The following is a 13983-nucleotide window of genomic DNA, read 5'->3' as shown; positions in this document are numbered from 1 at the left end:
CTGGATCGAACCGGGAACCTCTCTGCCTCTCCCTCTCTGATTGGCTGAGAGCCGTGGTGTTATAATTTATTTATGTAGTTTATTGTTAAAAATTCGGTCACAGTCCCTATGATCACTGTTACTTTGCTTTTATGGATTTTATTTTGGTGATTTCGAAAACGTTTTTTTGCCCATGTTTTTGTTTATTGTAGTACGGAGTTAGACTGATGGCCTTAATCTTAGTTGTCTTGTGGTTGTTGTTATTTGACTTGCATCCCACTGGGATTTTTGCACACAGCGTTGGTGGACGGTGCTATTTCAGGAATATTTTGATTGTTTTTTTCCTGGATTTTCTGTTTGCACAGTCACATAATCACTTTAAGATGTTTTCTTGTTCATGTTTTTTGTTTGTTGAGGTTGCACCCGATTCAAGAGCCGAATGGCTCACAGGGCTATACCAAAATAAATAAACTATGAAATAAACTAAACTATGCTGCTGCGGCGGCGGCGCGCGCCGATTGGCTCAGCGCGAGCCGATTGGCTCAGCGCGCGCCGATTGGCTCAGCGCGAGCCGATTGGCTCAGCGCGCGCCGATTGGCTCAGCGCGAGCCGATTGGCTCAGCGCGCGCCGATTGGCTCAGCGCGAGCCGATTGGTTGAGCCCGCGCTTTAAAAGGCGGCGTGCGCTCGCTTCCCAGCGTCTCCACCGCTCGCTGGCATCGTTGTGTCACGTCCCTCGGTTTCCCGCGCTTTTCTCTCGTCTCCTAGTGCTCTGAGCCGTAGCTGCCGCCGCGAGAACCCTGAGGTAAAACAAACAAAAAAAAACTGCCGCTTTTATTTTCAAAGGAAAAGAAATACGTGAACCGTTTAAGAATGTGATTACTCCGAACGCAACGGGGCCAATTTTTATCGTACGACAAATGTATAAAGTTTTAAGACATTAAATGTCGGTTCAAAAACGCCTGGGGGTCAAACGTGCTCGTGCGTACAAGGCGTATTTTATGTATTGGGCGCCGATTTTATCTTTGTAACAGTCGCTACGCCAAGCGCTTTAATATTAACAGTAAGTGCGTCCGCTTAGCAAATCTTCATTTAAAAACATTGGGCGCTCGCAACCACCGAACAGCTATCCGCGGTTCTTGGTTTTCAATGCCCGCTCTTCGCGTTGAGTTTCTTCTGAGCAATAGCGGGCCCCAAAGCGCCGAGCGGCCGGAGACGAAGTTGTTACTTCTCTTTGGTGTTGTTTTAAATTAGCGTTAATTCAGAATCGGAATCTTGATTTAAACTTGAGAAATCCGATTGAGCTAATGAAGCCGCTTTGTGCGCAAATGTCCGGCAGTGTGCGGGTAAGAAAGTTACTACGGTACAATAAACTATACAAAAAACAACTCCCCCCCCCCCCCCCCCGATAAGAGTGCAAAAATGATAGGAAAGGTAAGCAAATCACTAAAAATACATAAAATAAAGTACATCAGTTCAAATTGCGTTATTGCATCAATTTCCCAAGCTCATGCCAGGCAGCAAAACAACAGCGAAATTCCTATCATTATTTTTGAGCAAAGAGTTATAATTATATGAGCTTCGGTGGCGAGACGTTTGCGAGGGAATTACTAAAGTGGAGCATTCGGCGAGTGAATGAGCAGAAAGAGAAGCTAGGATCGAGACCGTCCCTTTTGGGGAGTTTGTCGAGAGATTTGCCCTCGCTTTATGCGGTTGATGCGTTGTTCCAAGTACGCACACGAACCGAATGGGCATGAAACGAGGGTGAATCCTTTATTGTGCCCGGGAATAAATCGTATTTTACGACGATTTAACATGAATTGGTCTTAAATTCCGGTACCGTACCGTGTACTGGATATCCACAGAACTGTGGCAGTCAACCCGTTGACCGCAATCACCTGGTGTCGGTCACACCTTAGGCCGACGATGTTTGTCCATGAAGAAAATACTGCTTTAGATCCCCAGGAGGTTCATAATAGGCCGATGTATATGTGTTGGTATATGTTATTATTATTCTTGTTGTTGGCAAAAGTATTTCTTTGTCACTGTTATTACTTGGTTCAAGACTGCATGATAATATGAATCTTGTAATCTGCAGCAGAGACCACGCGGTTTCTTACTCTGCGTCTGCAGGGACAGGAGTAGCCAAAGCACCCTCTTATTTATAGAACTGTTACACTTCTCTTAAAAACCATATGCCTTGCTATTGCCAGTCTTGGTCACGGGGTCTTTCACGTGAACTCCACAGCAGAGACAGCACGCTGTCTGGTCCAGAAATAACGGAGCTTTGATGGAAAGCGAATCGCTAACCCAGTAGACCACTAACCCCAAATGGATAAACAGCACTTGGCTTAGTAATCACCATCGCCGAGGCTCATCCGCTTCAGAATGACGGCTACTCTGCACGATCCATCTCATTTATACACACGAGCTGATCTCGTCGCTGATGTCTCCTCTCGGATGTATTTTCTCCTTTGGCTGCCAAGGTTATCCGTTTGGCAATAGTACGGTGATTTGTATATAGACACATCGGAATAATCACTGCTGTTGTCTGCATATTTAAAAAAAAAAGTTTCACTGGCCCCAGGCTGAAGTGAAAATGGGTCTCTAGGCATGGCATAGCCATTTCTTGAATTGTAGTCACATGAGCTTTCATGCCCATACAGCAGATTTTAACCGTGCAGCCTCAGCCTACCCCGATTATTAGTTAGTTTTCTTTATTTCAGCCTTATGTGTTTTAATTCAGTTAGCCGATCCGTCTGTGTATTCTTAGACTCAAAAGATTGAACAAAGTAATAATGCACGAACACGTAAAATCGGTTGTTAATGGTTAACTAAATAACCTCATCGGTCTGTCATGTTGACAATCGGAACTAGTACAGATTCGCTCAAAATAAATTTGAAATTGTACTAATTGCATATGGTGCTTCATTCTGGTTTCTTAACATTTTAGGGTTAGATTTTAGTTTTTCTTGCACAAGTGGAAAGTTCATAATAAAATACATTTCTCCTAATAGATATATATTTTTTTACTCAACACATTTGTCAATAACACTGGCCTTAAAATGAAATATATGGCCCTTATTAGAATGTTCCTATAAGAAGGGTCATTGTCCAAATGTCACCTAATATATAATGTGTATGTTTTCCCTTTAAAGCAGTGTTACCGATGAATGCATTTCAAAGATTTTTGTTAATTGTGTTTGTGCACCATTGCCAAAGCAGCATCACCAAATCATCTGATAAGATCTAGACTTTATATTTCCTATGCTGCTCATAAAACATTTAAACAGCAAGTTTCTGGGTTCACAGGGCCAAAGTTAGGGTATAGTGTCCATGCTGCCAATAATTGACTAAACAGCTTTCGCTCTGCACCGTTTCCTCTGTGTACTGGTTGCTTGCCGTGTGTGCCTGCTGTCTTGTATGTTGTGTGTGTATAGTTATGTTTCTTCTGTGTACTGTGCGTCTGCTGTGTGTGTTTGAGTGTATGCTGTACGCTTGCGAATCGTGGACCCCCCTAATGGAACATCTTCGCCGGTTAGAAACATTTAGGCTGGCCTGCCTACGATCCATCCTGGGTTTAACCAGACTGGATTGTGTGAGGAGCTCACAAATCCTTGAACGATCTGGGCAAGGTCCCATCGGTGAGCTCCTCCGGCGGGCAAGGCTGCGATGGCTGGGTCATGTAGCCCGCATGCCCAGCCACCGCATGCCGAAACAGCTTTTTTTCGGCCGGATCGAGGGGGCTAAACGGGCGCGGCACGGGCTAGAGAAAAGATGGAGTGATGTGGTACAGGAGGACGTGGAGCTGAGTGGACTTGCCGATGACTGGTACCAGCGGTGTCAAGATCGGCCTCTGTGGAGGAGGCTCGTGAAGGACGCTACTGGGCAGTTGGAGGTAGTCGCCCTCCAACAACAACGGAGGGCGGAGGAGCGACACCCACAACAACGAGCGGAGCGCCGGGTGGCTAAAGCACAGCAGGTTGGCACAGTAGGGGGCACAGGTGGTGCATCAGCCAGTCATCTCAGTCAGTCGACCCGTGGCACCTGGGTCTGCCCCGTGACCTGCCAGCGGGCGTTCGACACTTCACGTGGCCTCAGGGTGCACATAGCCTGGCACAAGCGTCGTGGTGACGTCACCGCCACTTAGTGGTGAATGGCGGTTGTTGCTGTATGGCTGATTCATGATTACTCTGTGATCTCTGCAATGTGTGTTCTGTGTGCCTGGGTCATTGTTTTTTCACAGAGACTGCCTTTGGTTCTTTCTGGTTGAGTCGCCCAAGTTATTAATGGAGTCACACTCTGTATCCGGGAATGGGGTTGTGGCCATTGGCGTGAAGAATGGTGATGCCGAGCTCTGGGCCTCTCATAACTCCATGATGCTGGAGCCTCTGAGCAGCAATGACACCGAGGCGGGTCACCCACAATTCACCACACTCGCCCACAGTCAATCGTGCTCTCACACTTGCTCAGAGTTGATGAGTCACCCTCAGTTGTCCACTCTTGCCTACTGGCAAGTACACTCACTGTCAACCACACTAATTCACAGACAACCAAGTAGATTGCATATTTCCCCATACTGCCAAAGAATCCCCAGACGCTCGCACTCATCCACGGTCATCTACATTCACCCATTCACTGACTGGATAACGATTTCACCATTACCACACTGAGCCAGCAAATCACATTCACCCAGTTAGTCTGCCAAACACCTCTGCAGTTGCCCACGTTCTTCTGAAGTTGATCACATTCAATAACTTTGGACTACACCCAACTGTGCATTTAGTCACCCTCACACTGACCCATGCATTTGCTCACAGTTTTGCCCACTTTCAACCATACAGTGGTCTCACTAACTTGTTTGCACTTTTGCCGTCTTGTACCCCAAGCCATGTCAGTTACTTAATGAGAGCATTTACTTTGCCTATCTGCATATATGTTTTTAGTTTGCTGTTATATGTTGGCAGCATTTACTTTAGGATAGTGGGAGGTGGGTATCTGACCTGATTAAACTGACCAAAGTCTGCTGATCCACAGTGGAACAGGCATAAACACGTGGTCGTATTGGTCTAGCTTACCTTGGAGGAGGAGGGGGGTTGCATGTGGACAGGAGTTAAAGGTTGCAATGTGCTGAGGGTGGGGACCTGTGCCTGCACTGCCATTGGCTTTTGGCTCCAGTCATCCCATTTATCGGTCACTTTTGTTGGACACCCGCCAGTCAGGTCCACTGCTGTGAGGCATATTTGGCTTTGCACATTAATGTGCAAATATTATGTTCACAAAAACATGGTCAATGAGATTATGAACTGCTGTGTAAGTTGAAATTTCATCCCACTGTCTTTACACTCTGCTATGAGAGGCGTTTGTGGCCACTTGTTGAATGGAAGCCCCTGGGTAAATTTATATGAATGGCAGTTGTGTAAAGTATAGTGTAAAAGATGTGTGTATGGTATATTTAGATGTGTCTGTATATATTATTTGTGGGAAGTAGTAGCGTTGTGGTTAGCACAATCTGCTCTGTACCCGGTGTTCCAGGTTTGATACCCGGCCACACCTCAGTGGTGATGATCCAAACTTGTCCTAGGCTTCCGCTTGGTCGGCTCAGCCTTAAATGAGTACCTGTTGCGGTGTATAAATGTTAGCGGTGGAGAGACTAAGGCAGCCGAGCGTCGTGCAAACCACACCCCCACTCCCTTGTGCGCCGTGCTAACCTTCATAGGTGAAAACTAACAGCATTAACCCCAACAGTCTTTACAGCTGTAGGGGGGGATCTTGTGTGTGTGTATACAGTACAGTGTATTTAGCGTATATGTATATGCATGCATGTATATATATATGTGGCAGTCATGCCCGTTAGTCCATTGAAGACCTGAAAAACGTGCATTAGAAGCGCTGTGGAGTAGTTTCTGATGAAAGCAATAGTATAAATGCTATTTAGTATTATTATCTGACCATGTGTCCGCTGCTTCCCCTGGTCCTCGGATTGTGCAGGTGTTTGACATCATCGTGCAGGAGAAGCGGCGCCAGCGGCGCGGCCTGGAGCTCATCGCCTCGGAGAACTTTGCGAGTTGCGCCGTACTGGAGGCGCTGGGTTCCTGCATGAACAACAAGTACTCGGAGGGCTACCCGGGCTTGAGGTGTGTGCACAGCGCTGTACACACACCAGCACTCTTTTTTTTTTTAAATAAAAAATTGTGATACTGTATTTGCAGTACAATTATCGAAAGCTCAACACATCCGTCAATATCACTGCCTTAATGGGAACCAAAAGAACATAACGGCCCACATTCTAATCTGGTAAACTATAACCTGTGAAGGGAGGCCGTTGTTTGTTCACAACATGGGTTCTTAATTTTAAGGAGCGTTTTGTAACGAGGAGATGGCACCCAACAAAGGTTTTTACACAGAATTGTTCACGAGCCTAATTGCTGTACTGCTATCGCCCTACCACCCCGTGTTGTGTGGTAAGTGATTGATACATTTTTTTTTACTGTTTCTTGACCGCAGGTATTACGGCGGCAACGAATATGTGGACATGCTGGAGCGGCTGTGTCAGAAGCGAGCGCTTCAGCTGTATGGCCTCGACCCCCAGGCCTGGGGCATCAATGTGCAACCCTACTCAGGTGGGCACCGCCACGCTCGTACGCACCGCTCGAGCACTATCGCTTGCAGCGCCTCTTGTGCCCGCACTGCGCTCACGAGCACTTCACATGGACATAATGGTTAAATAATTATAATACAAATTTTATGCACACGAGAAAGGCCTCACTGATGATCCCTGAGCCCAGACCAGATATTTCGGTCGTCATCAGTCGTCAGTACGAGCTGAGGTGGTATAACTATTTTTGTTACAATTGTCTGACTGTGGCCAATAAAGATGAGTTGTGTGATAATTATTTTAAATAAGTGGGTTAGGAAATGTTTACTTATTATTAGCCATATTGAAAAATGATTAGCCAGATATGGAAACGAGTATCATTTAATATCTGCTCCGTTGAGTGGTACCGAATTCTGCTATGACCCATGGACTGAAGCTGGGACTGTGCTTACGCCTTGTGGGCGCAGGCTCCCCAGCAAATTTTGCGGTGTACACGGCGCTAGTGGAGCCGCACGGCCGCATCATGGGGCTGGACCTGCCGGATGGTGGTCACCTCACGCACGGCTTCATGACTGACAAGAAGAAGATCTCGGCAACTTCCATCTTCTTTGAGTCCATGCCATACAAGGTGCTGCCTCTCCTCCAACCCCAGCTAGCTTGCTTCCTTCAGTACCTTGGCAACTTGAGCCATTTGCCAAAAATTGCTTTATCACTACCATTCAGGATGGCAAATGATTTTCTTAACTTTGTTAAATCTCAAATAAAAAAAATATGTATCATAGAATGGTCACTGTGGTAGATATTTGAGAAAAAGGTTGTTAAAGGAGGTTATCTTAGTCTGCTTGACAGAATAGCGTTGTGGATATGACAATTAAAACGAAGTGTGTCTATAAAACACAGTATACATTCGATAAGCTTTCTGCAAATGGTGTTTACGGGTAGCATTTGGCACCCCAGGTGGTTCCGACCAATCCTTTTGTCTCTCATAGATGTGGATACTTCAGTTTGGCAAGTTTGGTACAAAGTAATCGCTGGCAGTCCTGATGAACTCATTGCTAATGACTGTCTTCACGAGCGGTCATGATTGTGAAGATGATCGTGATAACGAAGATGATTATAAGACGGATTTGCGGATATTGGCGAATGATGGAGGTGGTTGATAGCGCCGTTGGTGGTGATGACGATGATAGATGATGATTTGGCGAGTCATGACGATGGTTGGATGATGATGGTGATGATGGTGACGATGATGACCACGTGGGCGTTAGGTGGACCCGGTCACGGGGCTCATCAACTACGATCGCCTGCAGGAGAACGCCCGTCTCTTCCACCCAAAACTCATCATAGCCGGTGAGCGCAATCCCTTCGGTTTCACGAACCCTTTGCCATCAATGAGCGTTTGTTTAGTTTTGTTGTCCTTCTTTAACTGTAAAAATATGGTCAATCAGAGGGACCATTCCCCAAAACATGAGCTCATATTTTATTTCTACTTGTATAAGGCATTGTTAATAATAAGGTGAACCGTTTTTATTTGTAATGTAACATCCTGCTGGATGGTGAAAAAGTTGGTGCATTCAGCTCGCAATTGCAAGTGGATGAGATAAAATACCAGTCTGGGAGGTCACCTCAGTCGTTCACCTGAAGGGGTGACCACAGTTGAACAAAGACTAGATTATACTCTTTGGGTCTTTCGGTAAAGCCATGTAGATAGAAGAAAAATAATAAAAATCATCAAAAATATCACGACGTTTCGATCGTAACACAAGCAATCGTCATCAGGTGAAAAAATACAGCAGGAGAACTGCTGCAGTTCTCCTGCTGTATTTTTGTTGCGATCGAAACGTCGTGATGTTTATTTATTATTTTTATTATTTCTATCTACATGGCTTTACCAAAAGGCCCAACGAGTATGAATTCCTGCAGTCACGAAAGCTTTAAGTCAAGAAAGACTAGATTGTAAATAAATAACTGTAGCATAGAATTGGTTATCTTGTGGATTCACTGGCCTTCTTCATTCGAGTGTGGAATTTGTACCCCCGGCTCAGGGTTGTAAACAGAAGATTGAAGCCCTATGCTCTTGATTGGTAAACCATTTTAACCTCGACAATTGAAAGTCTTGTTCAAGGTAGACCTGCGGTACTAATAAAATGCAATACACATGTTAAAAAGGGGTCAAAATATTGAGCAAAACAAAGACTGGAATATATAAGAAACAAAAAGTAACGGTTTACAACTTGCCAAAATATATTTCGAAAAACTGAACACGTGAATGCAGGCATCAGCTGCTACTCGCGCAACTTGGACTACGCGCGCATGCGCTCAATCGCGGATGAGAACGGCGCCATCCTCATGGCGGACATGGCGCACATCAGTGGGCTGGTGGCCGCCGGCGTGGTGCCCTCGCCTTTTCCGCACTGCCACGTCGTCACCACCACCACCCACAAGACGCTGCGCGGGTGCCGCGCCGGCCTCATCTTCTACCGCAAGGGTGGGTGTCCGTGCGTTCGTTCGTGCGTCTGTGTGTAAGAAGTGCGTCGTGTGGTGGCGCTTTGTTTGTGGTGGTTTTGTTATCATCCTCGTATCCATAGTAAAATTTTGATACTGCTTCTTATCGGTATGCAACGATTCGCTCCCCCCCCCCCCCCTCACTCCCTGCCCCGTGATATTATTTATTGTTACAAATAAAGGTTTGGATTCAAGTAAAACAAATATTACATTTTTACATTTGTGCTGGATGGAGGCTCGTGGCTGTTAGGAGCACATAAACCAATTGCATGCAACATACAAATTTTAAATTAATTGCATGCACAATTTATTTTTGTAAGCACAAGCATTTTCATCAATGCACTGTTAAATGCTGAGTACCTTTCCCATTATCGCCACTAATCCCCTGACAATTTACAATCTCACAGGAAGGCACAACCCTAAGAGACAGGGAGTTAGTGTGTTTTTTTAGATTAGTGCATAGGCTATATAACAAGAGCTGTCCAACACGAGTTGGTGGCTTTCTTAACAAGTTAAAAGTCTTTAAACCCCGCCCCCCCCCCCGTCAAGTGTTTGGACATACAGAAGTGTTCTGGTGGCCAGACGTCTTGGGAAAAAATGGGAGTTTCCCACACTTTATTTGAACACACAACACTAGCGCATGAACCAACAACTGTAGTTACCCATTTATATTGCTGTGTGGACAGAGGGTGTGAGGCGTTAGGTTTTTATAAACTTGGCCATTGTTTCAACTGCTGCGTAAGGGCGATCAAACCGGTGTGACACTCTGGTTTGTAAAGTCTAATGTTTATGCCGGTTTTTTTTCCTGTGCAGGTGTGCGCAGTGTAGATGCCAAGACCGGCAAGGAAACCATGTACAATCTCGAGAGCCTCATCAACCAGGCGGTGTTCCCCGGACTGCAGGGCGGCCCCCACAATCACGCCATCGCTGGTCAGTACCCTGCCAGTGGCCTCTGTCTTGGAGATGTAAATTGTCAAATAGTCTGGAAATCTTGTGGTGCCGTTAGAATCTATAATGGTGTGACTCTTGTAGAAATTCCAGTAGTGTTGGATCATGCAGTATTGGCAGTGGAATTACTCTATAAACTGTGTAATGTGAATCCAGTCGAGTGAGTGAATCAATGTCATCTGCAGTGGTAGTAATCTATACCTCTGCCTATGACCAAATCACGAAAACAACCAAAAAACGAAGTCTTTCCTTAATACATCCCAGATCTCTGATTTCAGATGCTAAGCAGGTGTATGGACCTGATTCGTATGTTGAGTAACCACCAGAGTTTTCTAGGTGATGTTAGACTTGGGGGCTGCGTGGTGTGGCCCACATATAAATGGAGTTTCTTGAAGTACTCCGATTTATTCCCACGTGCCAAATGCCCATTTAATAATATTGGCCAAATATCCTATTGCAGAACCTTCCATGAGAAGAAAGCATTGACATTAATTGAAACTTAACTGGGTAAATAATTGGCATAATATATACAGTGGTGTAAATGTACAGAATGATGTAATGCACATCGCAGGGGTACAATGCCTTTTAACTGGCGAATTGTTACATCTCAACCACAGAGCATTGTCACCCGTGTGCCAATTAACATTTGGAAATGTCACAAGGTGCGTGTGTATTAAGCTGTGCAACGCGTTTCCTTTTCCCGATCTCTCTGACCTCAGGTGTAGCCGTTGCGTTGAAGCAAGCCATGACGCCGGAGTTCAAAATGTACCAGCAGCAGGTGGTCAAGAACTGCCAGTCGTTGGCGGCTCGCCTCAGCCACCACGGCTACAATATCGTCACGGGTGAGCGCCTGCACCTTGGCTGTCCCTTCTCCCCCTCCCCTCCATTACCGTCACCGTCGTGCGTCCTGTTGCTGGGGCGGAGAGCCCCCTCTCCCGTTCGTTGTTGACCGTTTGCCGCCGTGAATGGGTGCTGTTGCAACCAGGGGGCTCTGACAACCACCTGCTCCTGGTGGACCTGCGCACAGTGGACACTGATGGTTCGCGTGCCGAGAAGGTCCTGGAGATGGTATCGATTGCCTGCAACAAGAACACTTGCCCTGGTGAGAGCCCCTCCTCCGCCGTGGTTTAGGGCCCGAGGAGTTTTTTTCCTTCATATATTCTGATTTGAGGGGACTTAGCCGACACCCTTGAGTCGCAAGTGAAGGCGACCGAATGAGATGCACAAAACTCATTGTCCACCCTCATTTCGTGCATTTTTGAGATTGCACAAAACTTGCCATGTGCTGTAATGGTGGATTGTGGGTAATACATTTTAAAAAGGAAGCTTGTCAACCCATGTCCATCACCCTTATGGGACTTGTGGATCATTGGTTTCGAGCAGGATTTGTTCAGGCAGGAAAATCCTGAACCGGTTTCATCTTTGAGAGTTTGAGCAGCCTAATGCGGTGATTCTTTAACGATTCGCATTCGGCATGGCTGATAGCTGATGTAAATTTCACCTTTTAACTGTGTACTGCACTCATAAACTTCTCAATGATCCAACACAAATTCAAAATGGACCCCAAGTGTGAATGAAAAGGCCAACTGAATTGATTTCAGAAGTAGTATTGTAGTGTCATCTTTCGGGACACTTCTGACACTGATGTTGCGCTGTTTGCTGTAAAAGTTTTGAATTGAAATGTTTTTATCAAATGACATGACAGTAATATACATTTATATAAAAACGACTCTGCATATTAAATGACACATTTGCTGATGGGTGCGTTGGCATTGCCAGGCGATAAGAGTGCCCTGCGTCCGAGTGGCCTGCGCTTGGGCTCACCGGCGCTCACATCGCGGGGGCTCATGGAACAGGACTTCAAAGTCATTGCCGACTTCATTCACCGAGGTACGGTTCAATAAATATTCATAGGCTTGATTTGAAGCTTTCGTGACTGCAGGAATCCATACTCTCTGGTACTTTCGGTAAAGTCACGTATATAGAAAAAAATAATAAAAGAAACACGATGTTTCGGTCGCAACACAAGCGTCCGTCATCGGGTGAGAAAATGATCTGCTGTTGTGGCTTTATATAGGCACAGGAAGGGGGGAGGAGTTTTGTCGAGTCGTGGCTGCAGGAATTGCACTTCTTATTTTTTTCTATCTACGTGACTTTACCGAAAGAACCAGAGTATTCATAGGCTTTTGTACATCAATGATCACAATCACAGTTGTCACTTTTCCAGCATCAATTCTTCGATTTAGTTCACTTGTTATTTACACCCTTGGAGTATAGAAACGAATAGCTTACTGCTCTTCGAATGTGCAGTTACACAAAGGATACTATTATCAGAATCTTTATTTATACTGGAGGAATCCGAAGAGCCAATTAAGCTCTTTTTCACGGATGTCATTTTTGGCTAGTCGGAACCCCTCACCCCTAACGCGAATGTACTGAATGCACCGCCCCTCACACTGGTGTTCTGACCCCGTGTACGTGTGCCCACCACGGGCCCACCCCCGCAGGCATCCAGTTGACTCTGGAAGTGCAGGCAGCCGCAGGCGGCAAAGCGGCCACCATCAAGGAGTTCAAGGAGAAGTTGGCGGACACGAACTTCGTCCCCAAGCTGGCCGATCTGCGTGACGCCGTCGAGGCGTTTGCCGAGACGTTTCCGCTGCCCGGCATGCCCGTGCTGTGAAGCGAGCGTCGCCTTTGCCTCGCCACCTCCAACCTCTGACCCGGAGCGAATGCCACACCTACACTCAATCGCCTTTGCATGTGCTTCAGGGCCCGATGTGAGAAATTCGAATTAATATTCTGCTAAAGCGAGGAACACCTTCCTTGCACCAACAGCTTGTTTGAGTTGTAGTGATCAGGCTGGCTTAAAAAAAAAAAGCCCAGGTTGGCCTTTTATCCAGTCTCGACTAAAAAAACAATATCTGGCTTGATTGGCCATGCGATGACCACTTCTACAGGGGGACGGGTGTGTCCTGCACTGCTGCCCAGCATGGATTAGGGACCTTGGAACTAGTCCTCTTCCACAGGCCATTCTCCAATATGGGGGTGCTGTTAATGTAGCAGTCTTATAAAGCTCCGAATGGAAACTGTTTCTTTACATTTGATTACATAAATAGCACAATTTGAATACAATTATGAGAAAAAAAGTACTTTGAAGCCAAGCTGGTACATGCACTGTAAAAATATTTAGGTATATAGGATTTGACACTGATTCATGTTATTACTCTCGAATGATCCAAGCCAGTCATTAACAGTCTACGACAGTGGTTCGTGCATGGTGTGCAATGTTGTACTGTAAAAAATATCTGTCATAACTTACCAGTCCCTGTGGATATGAACACCCAGCCAGCCGACTTCGTTGGCTCCCGCTGATTACGGTGACCCACCCCAGCCACGAAATATGGTGCCTTTGCACATACCTACCAATTTGTTGGTAACGTTTAAGCCGATTTATAATATATTACTTTTTAAATGTTATTTTGCAATTGTAATGGTTATTCATCTACTTTATTTCAAGAATTTTAAGAGGCAATTAATCGTAAAATGGAAGCTTTGGCCAGTGTGGCAGCAAGCCATGGTCAATGAGAATAACTTTTGTGGACCACTGAACCATCCATGTCTTAGGGACCTGAAAACTGACATGTAGCTATGCCAAATAAACAAGTGCCTTACAACACAGCCCTTTTTAAAGAAATATTTGTTTTCCCTTCCTGAACCATGTTTAAAGGATTAATATGAAGGTTTGTGCATAAGAAATCTAGTTAATCCGACGGTTAATTTTATGTAGCATTCATGAACATTGTATCTCGCAATCAAGACAAGCTGTGAAAGGCAGCCAGGTGGTGCACCGCTGCCAACAATTGCTCTGCAGTTTCTCTACATTAAAGTATCGGCCAATTTAGTGTTTGTACATGTGGGAGGAAAGGAGCTACTGGAGAATACCTATGCATCAGT

General features: G+C 45.6%; 1 protein-coding gene across 1 annotated transcript; it reads left to right on the top strand.

Moving 5' to 3' along the window:
* Positions 1–662: 662 nt before the first annotated feature.
* Positions 663–13707, top strand: SHMT1 (serine hydroxymethyltransferase 1). Its single transcript, XM_032970185.2, has 12 exons — positions 663–783; positions 4225–4390; positions 5970–6115; positions 6486–6601; positions 7044–7204; positions 7845–7926; positions 8852–9064; positions 9895–10011; positions 10749–10871; positions 11015–11131; positions 11809–11919; positions 12537–13707. The coding sequence occupies exons 2-12, from the start codon at positions 4268–4270 to the stop codon at positions 12707–12709; spliced, it is 1482 nt and encodes a 493-aa protein (XP_032826076.2). The 5' UTR covers positions 663–783; positions 4225–4267; the 3' UTR covers positions 12710–13707.
* The last annotated feature ends 276 nt before the right edge of the window (positions 13708–13983 follow it).

This window comes from Petromyzon marinus, chromosome 43, assembly GCF_048934315.1.
Source record: "Petromyzon marinus isolate PM22_M1 ecotype Great Lakes invasive population chromosome 43, UKy_Petmar_22M1.pri1.0, whole genome shotgun sequence".
Classification (NCBI taxonomy): Eukaryota; Metazoa; Chordata; class Hyperoartia; order Petromyzontiformes; family Petromyzontidae; genus Petromyzon; species Petromyzon marinus.
This window is presented reverse-complemented; position numbering and strand designations above follow the sequence as displayed.

Excerpts from the sequence above, each read along its gene's own strand:
- SHMT1 (XM_032970185.2), top strand. The coding sequence starts at position 4,268 with ATGGAGTCACACTCTGTATCCGGGAATGGGGTTGTGGCCATTGGCGTG. Across the intron at positions 4,391-5,969 it reads TGAGCAGCAATGACACCGAG|GTGTTTGACATCATCGTGCA; the intron begins GCGGGTCACCCA and ends CGGATTGTGCAG. Across the intron at positions 10,012-10,748 it reads CCACAATCACGCCATCGCTG|GTGTAGCCGTTGCGTTGAAG; the intron begins GTCAGTACCCTG and ends CTCTGACCTCAG.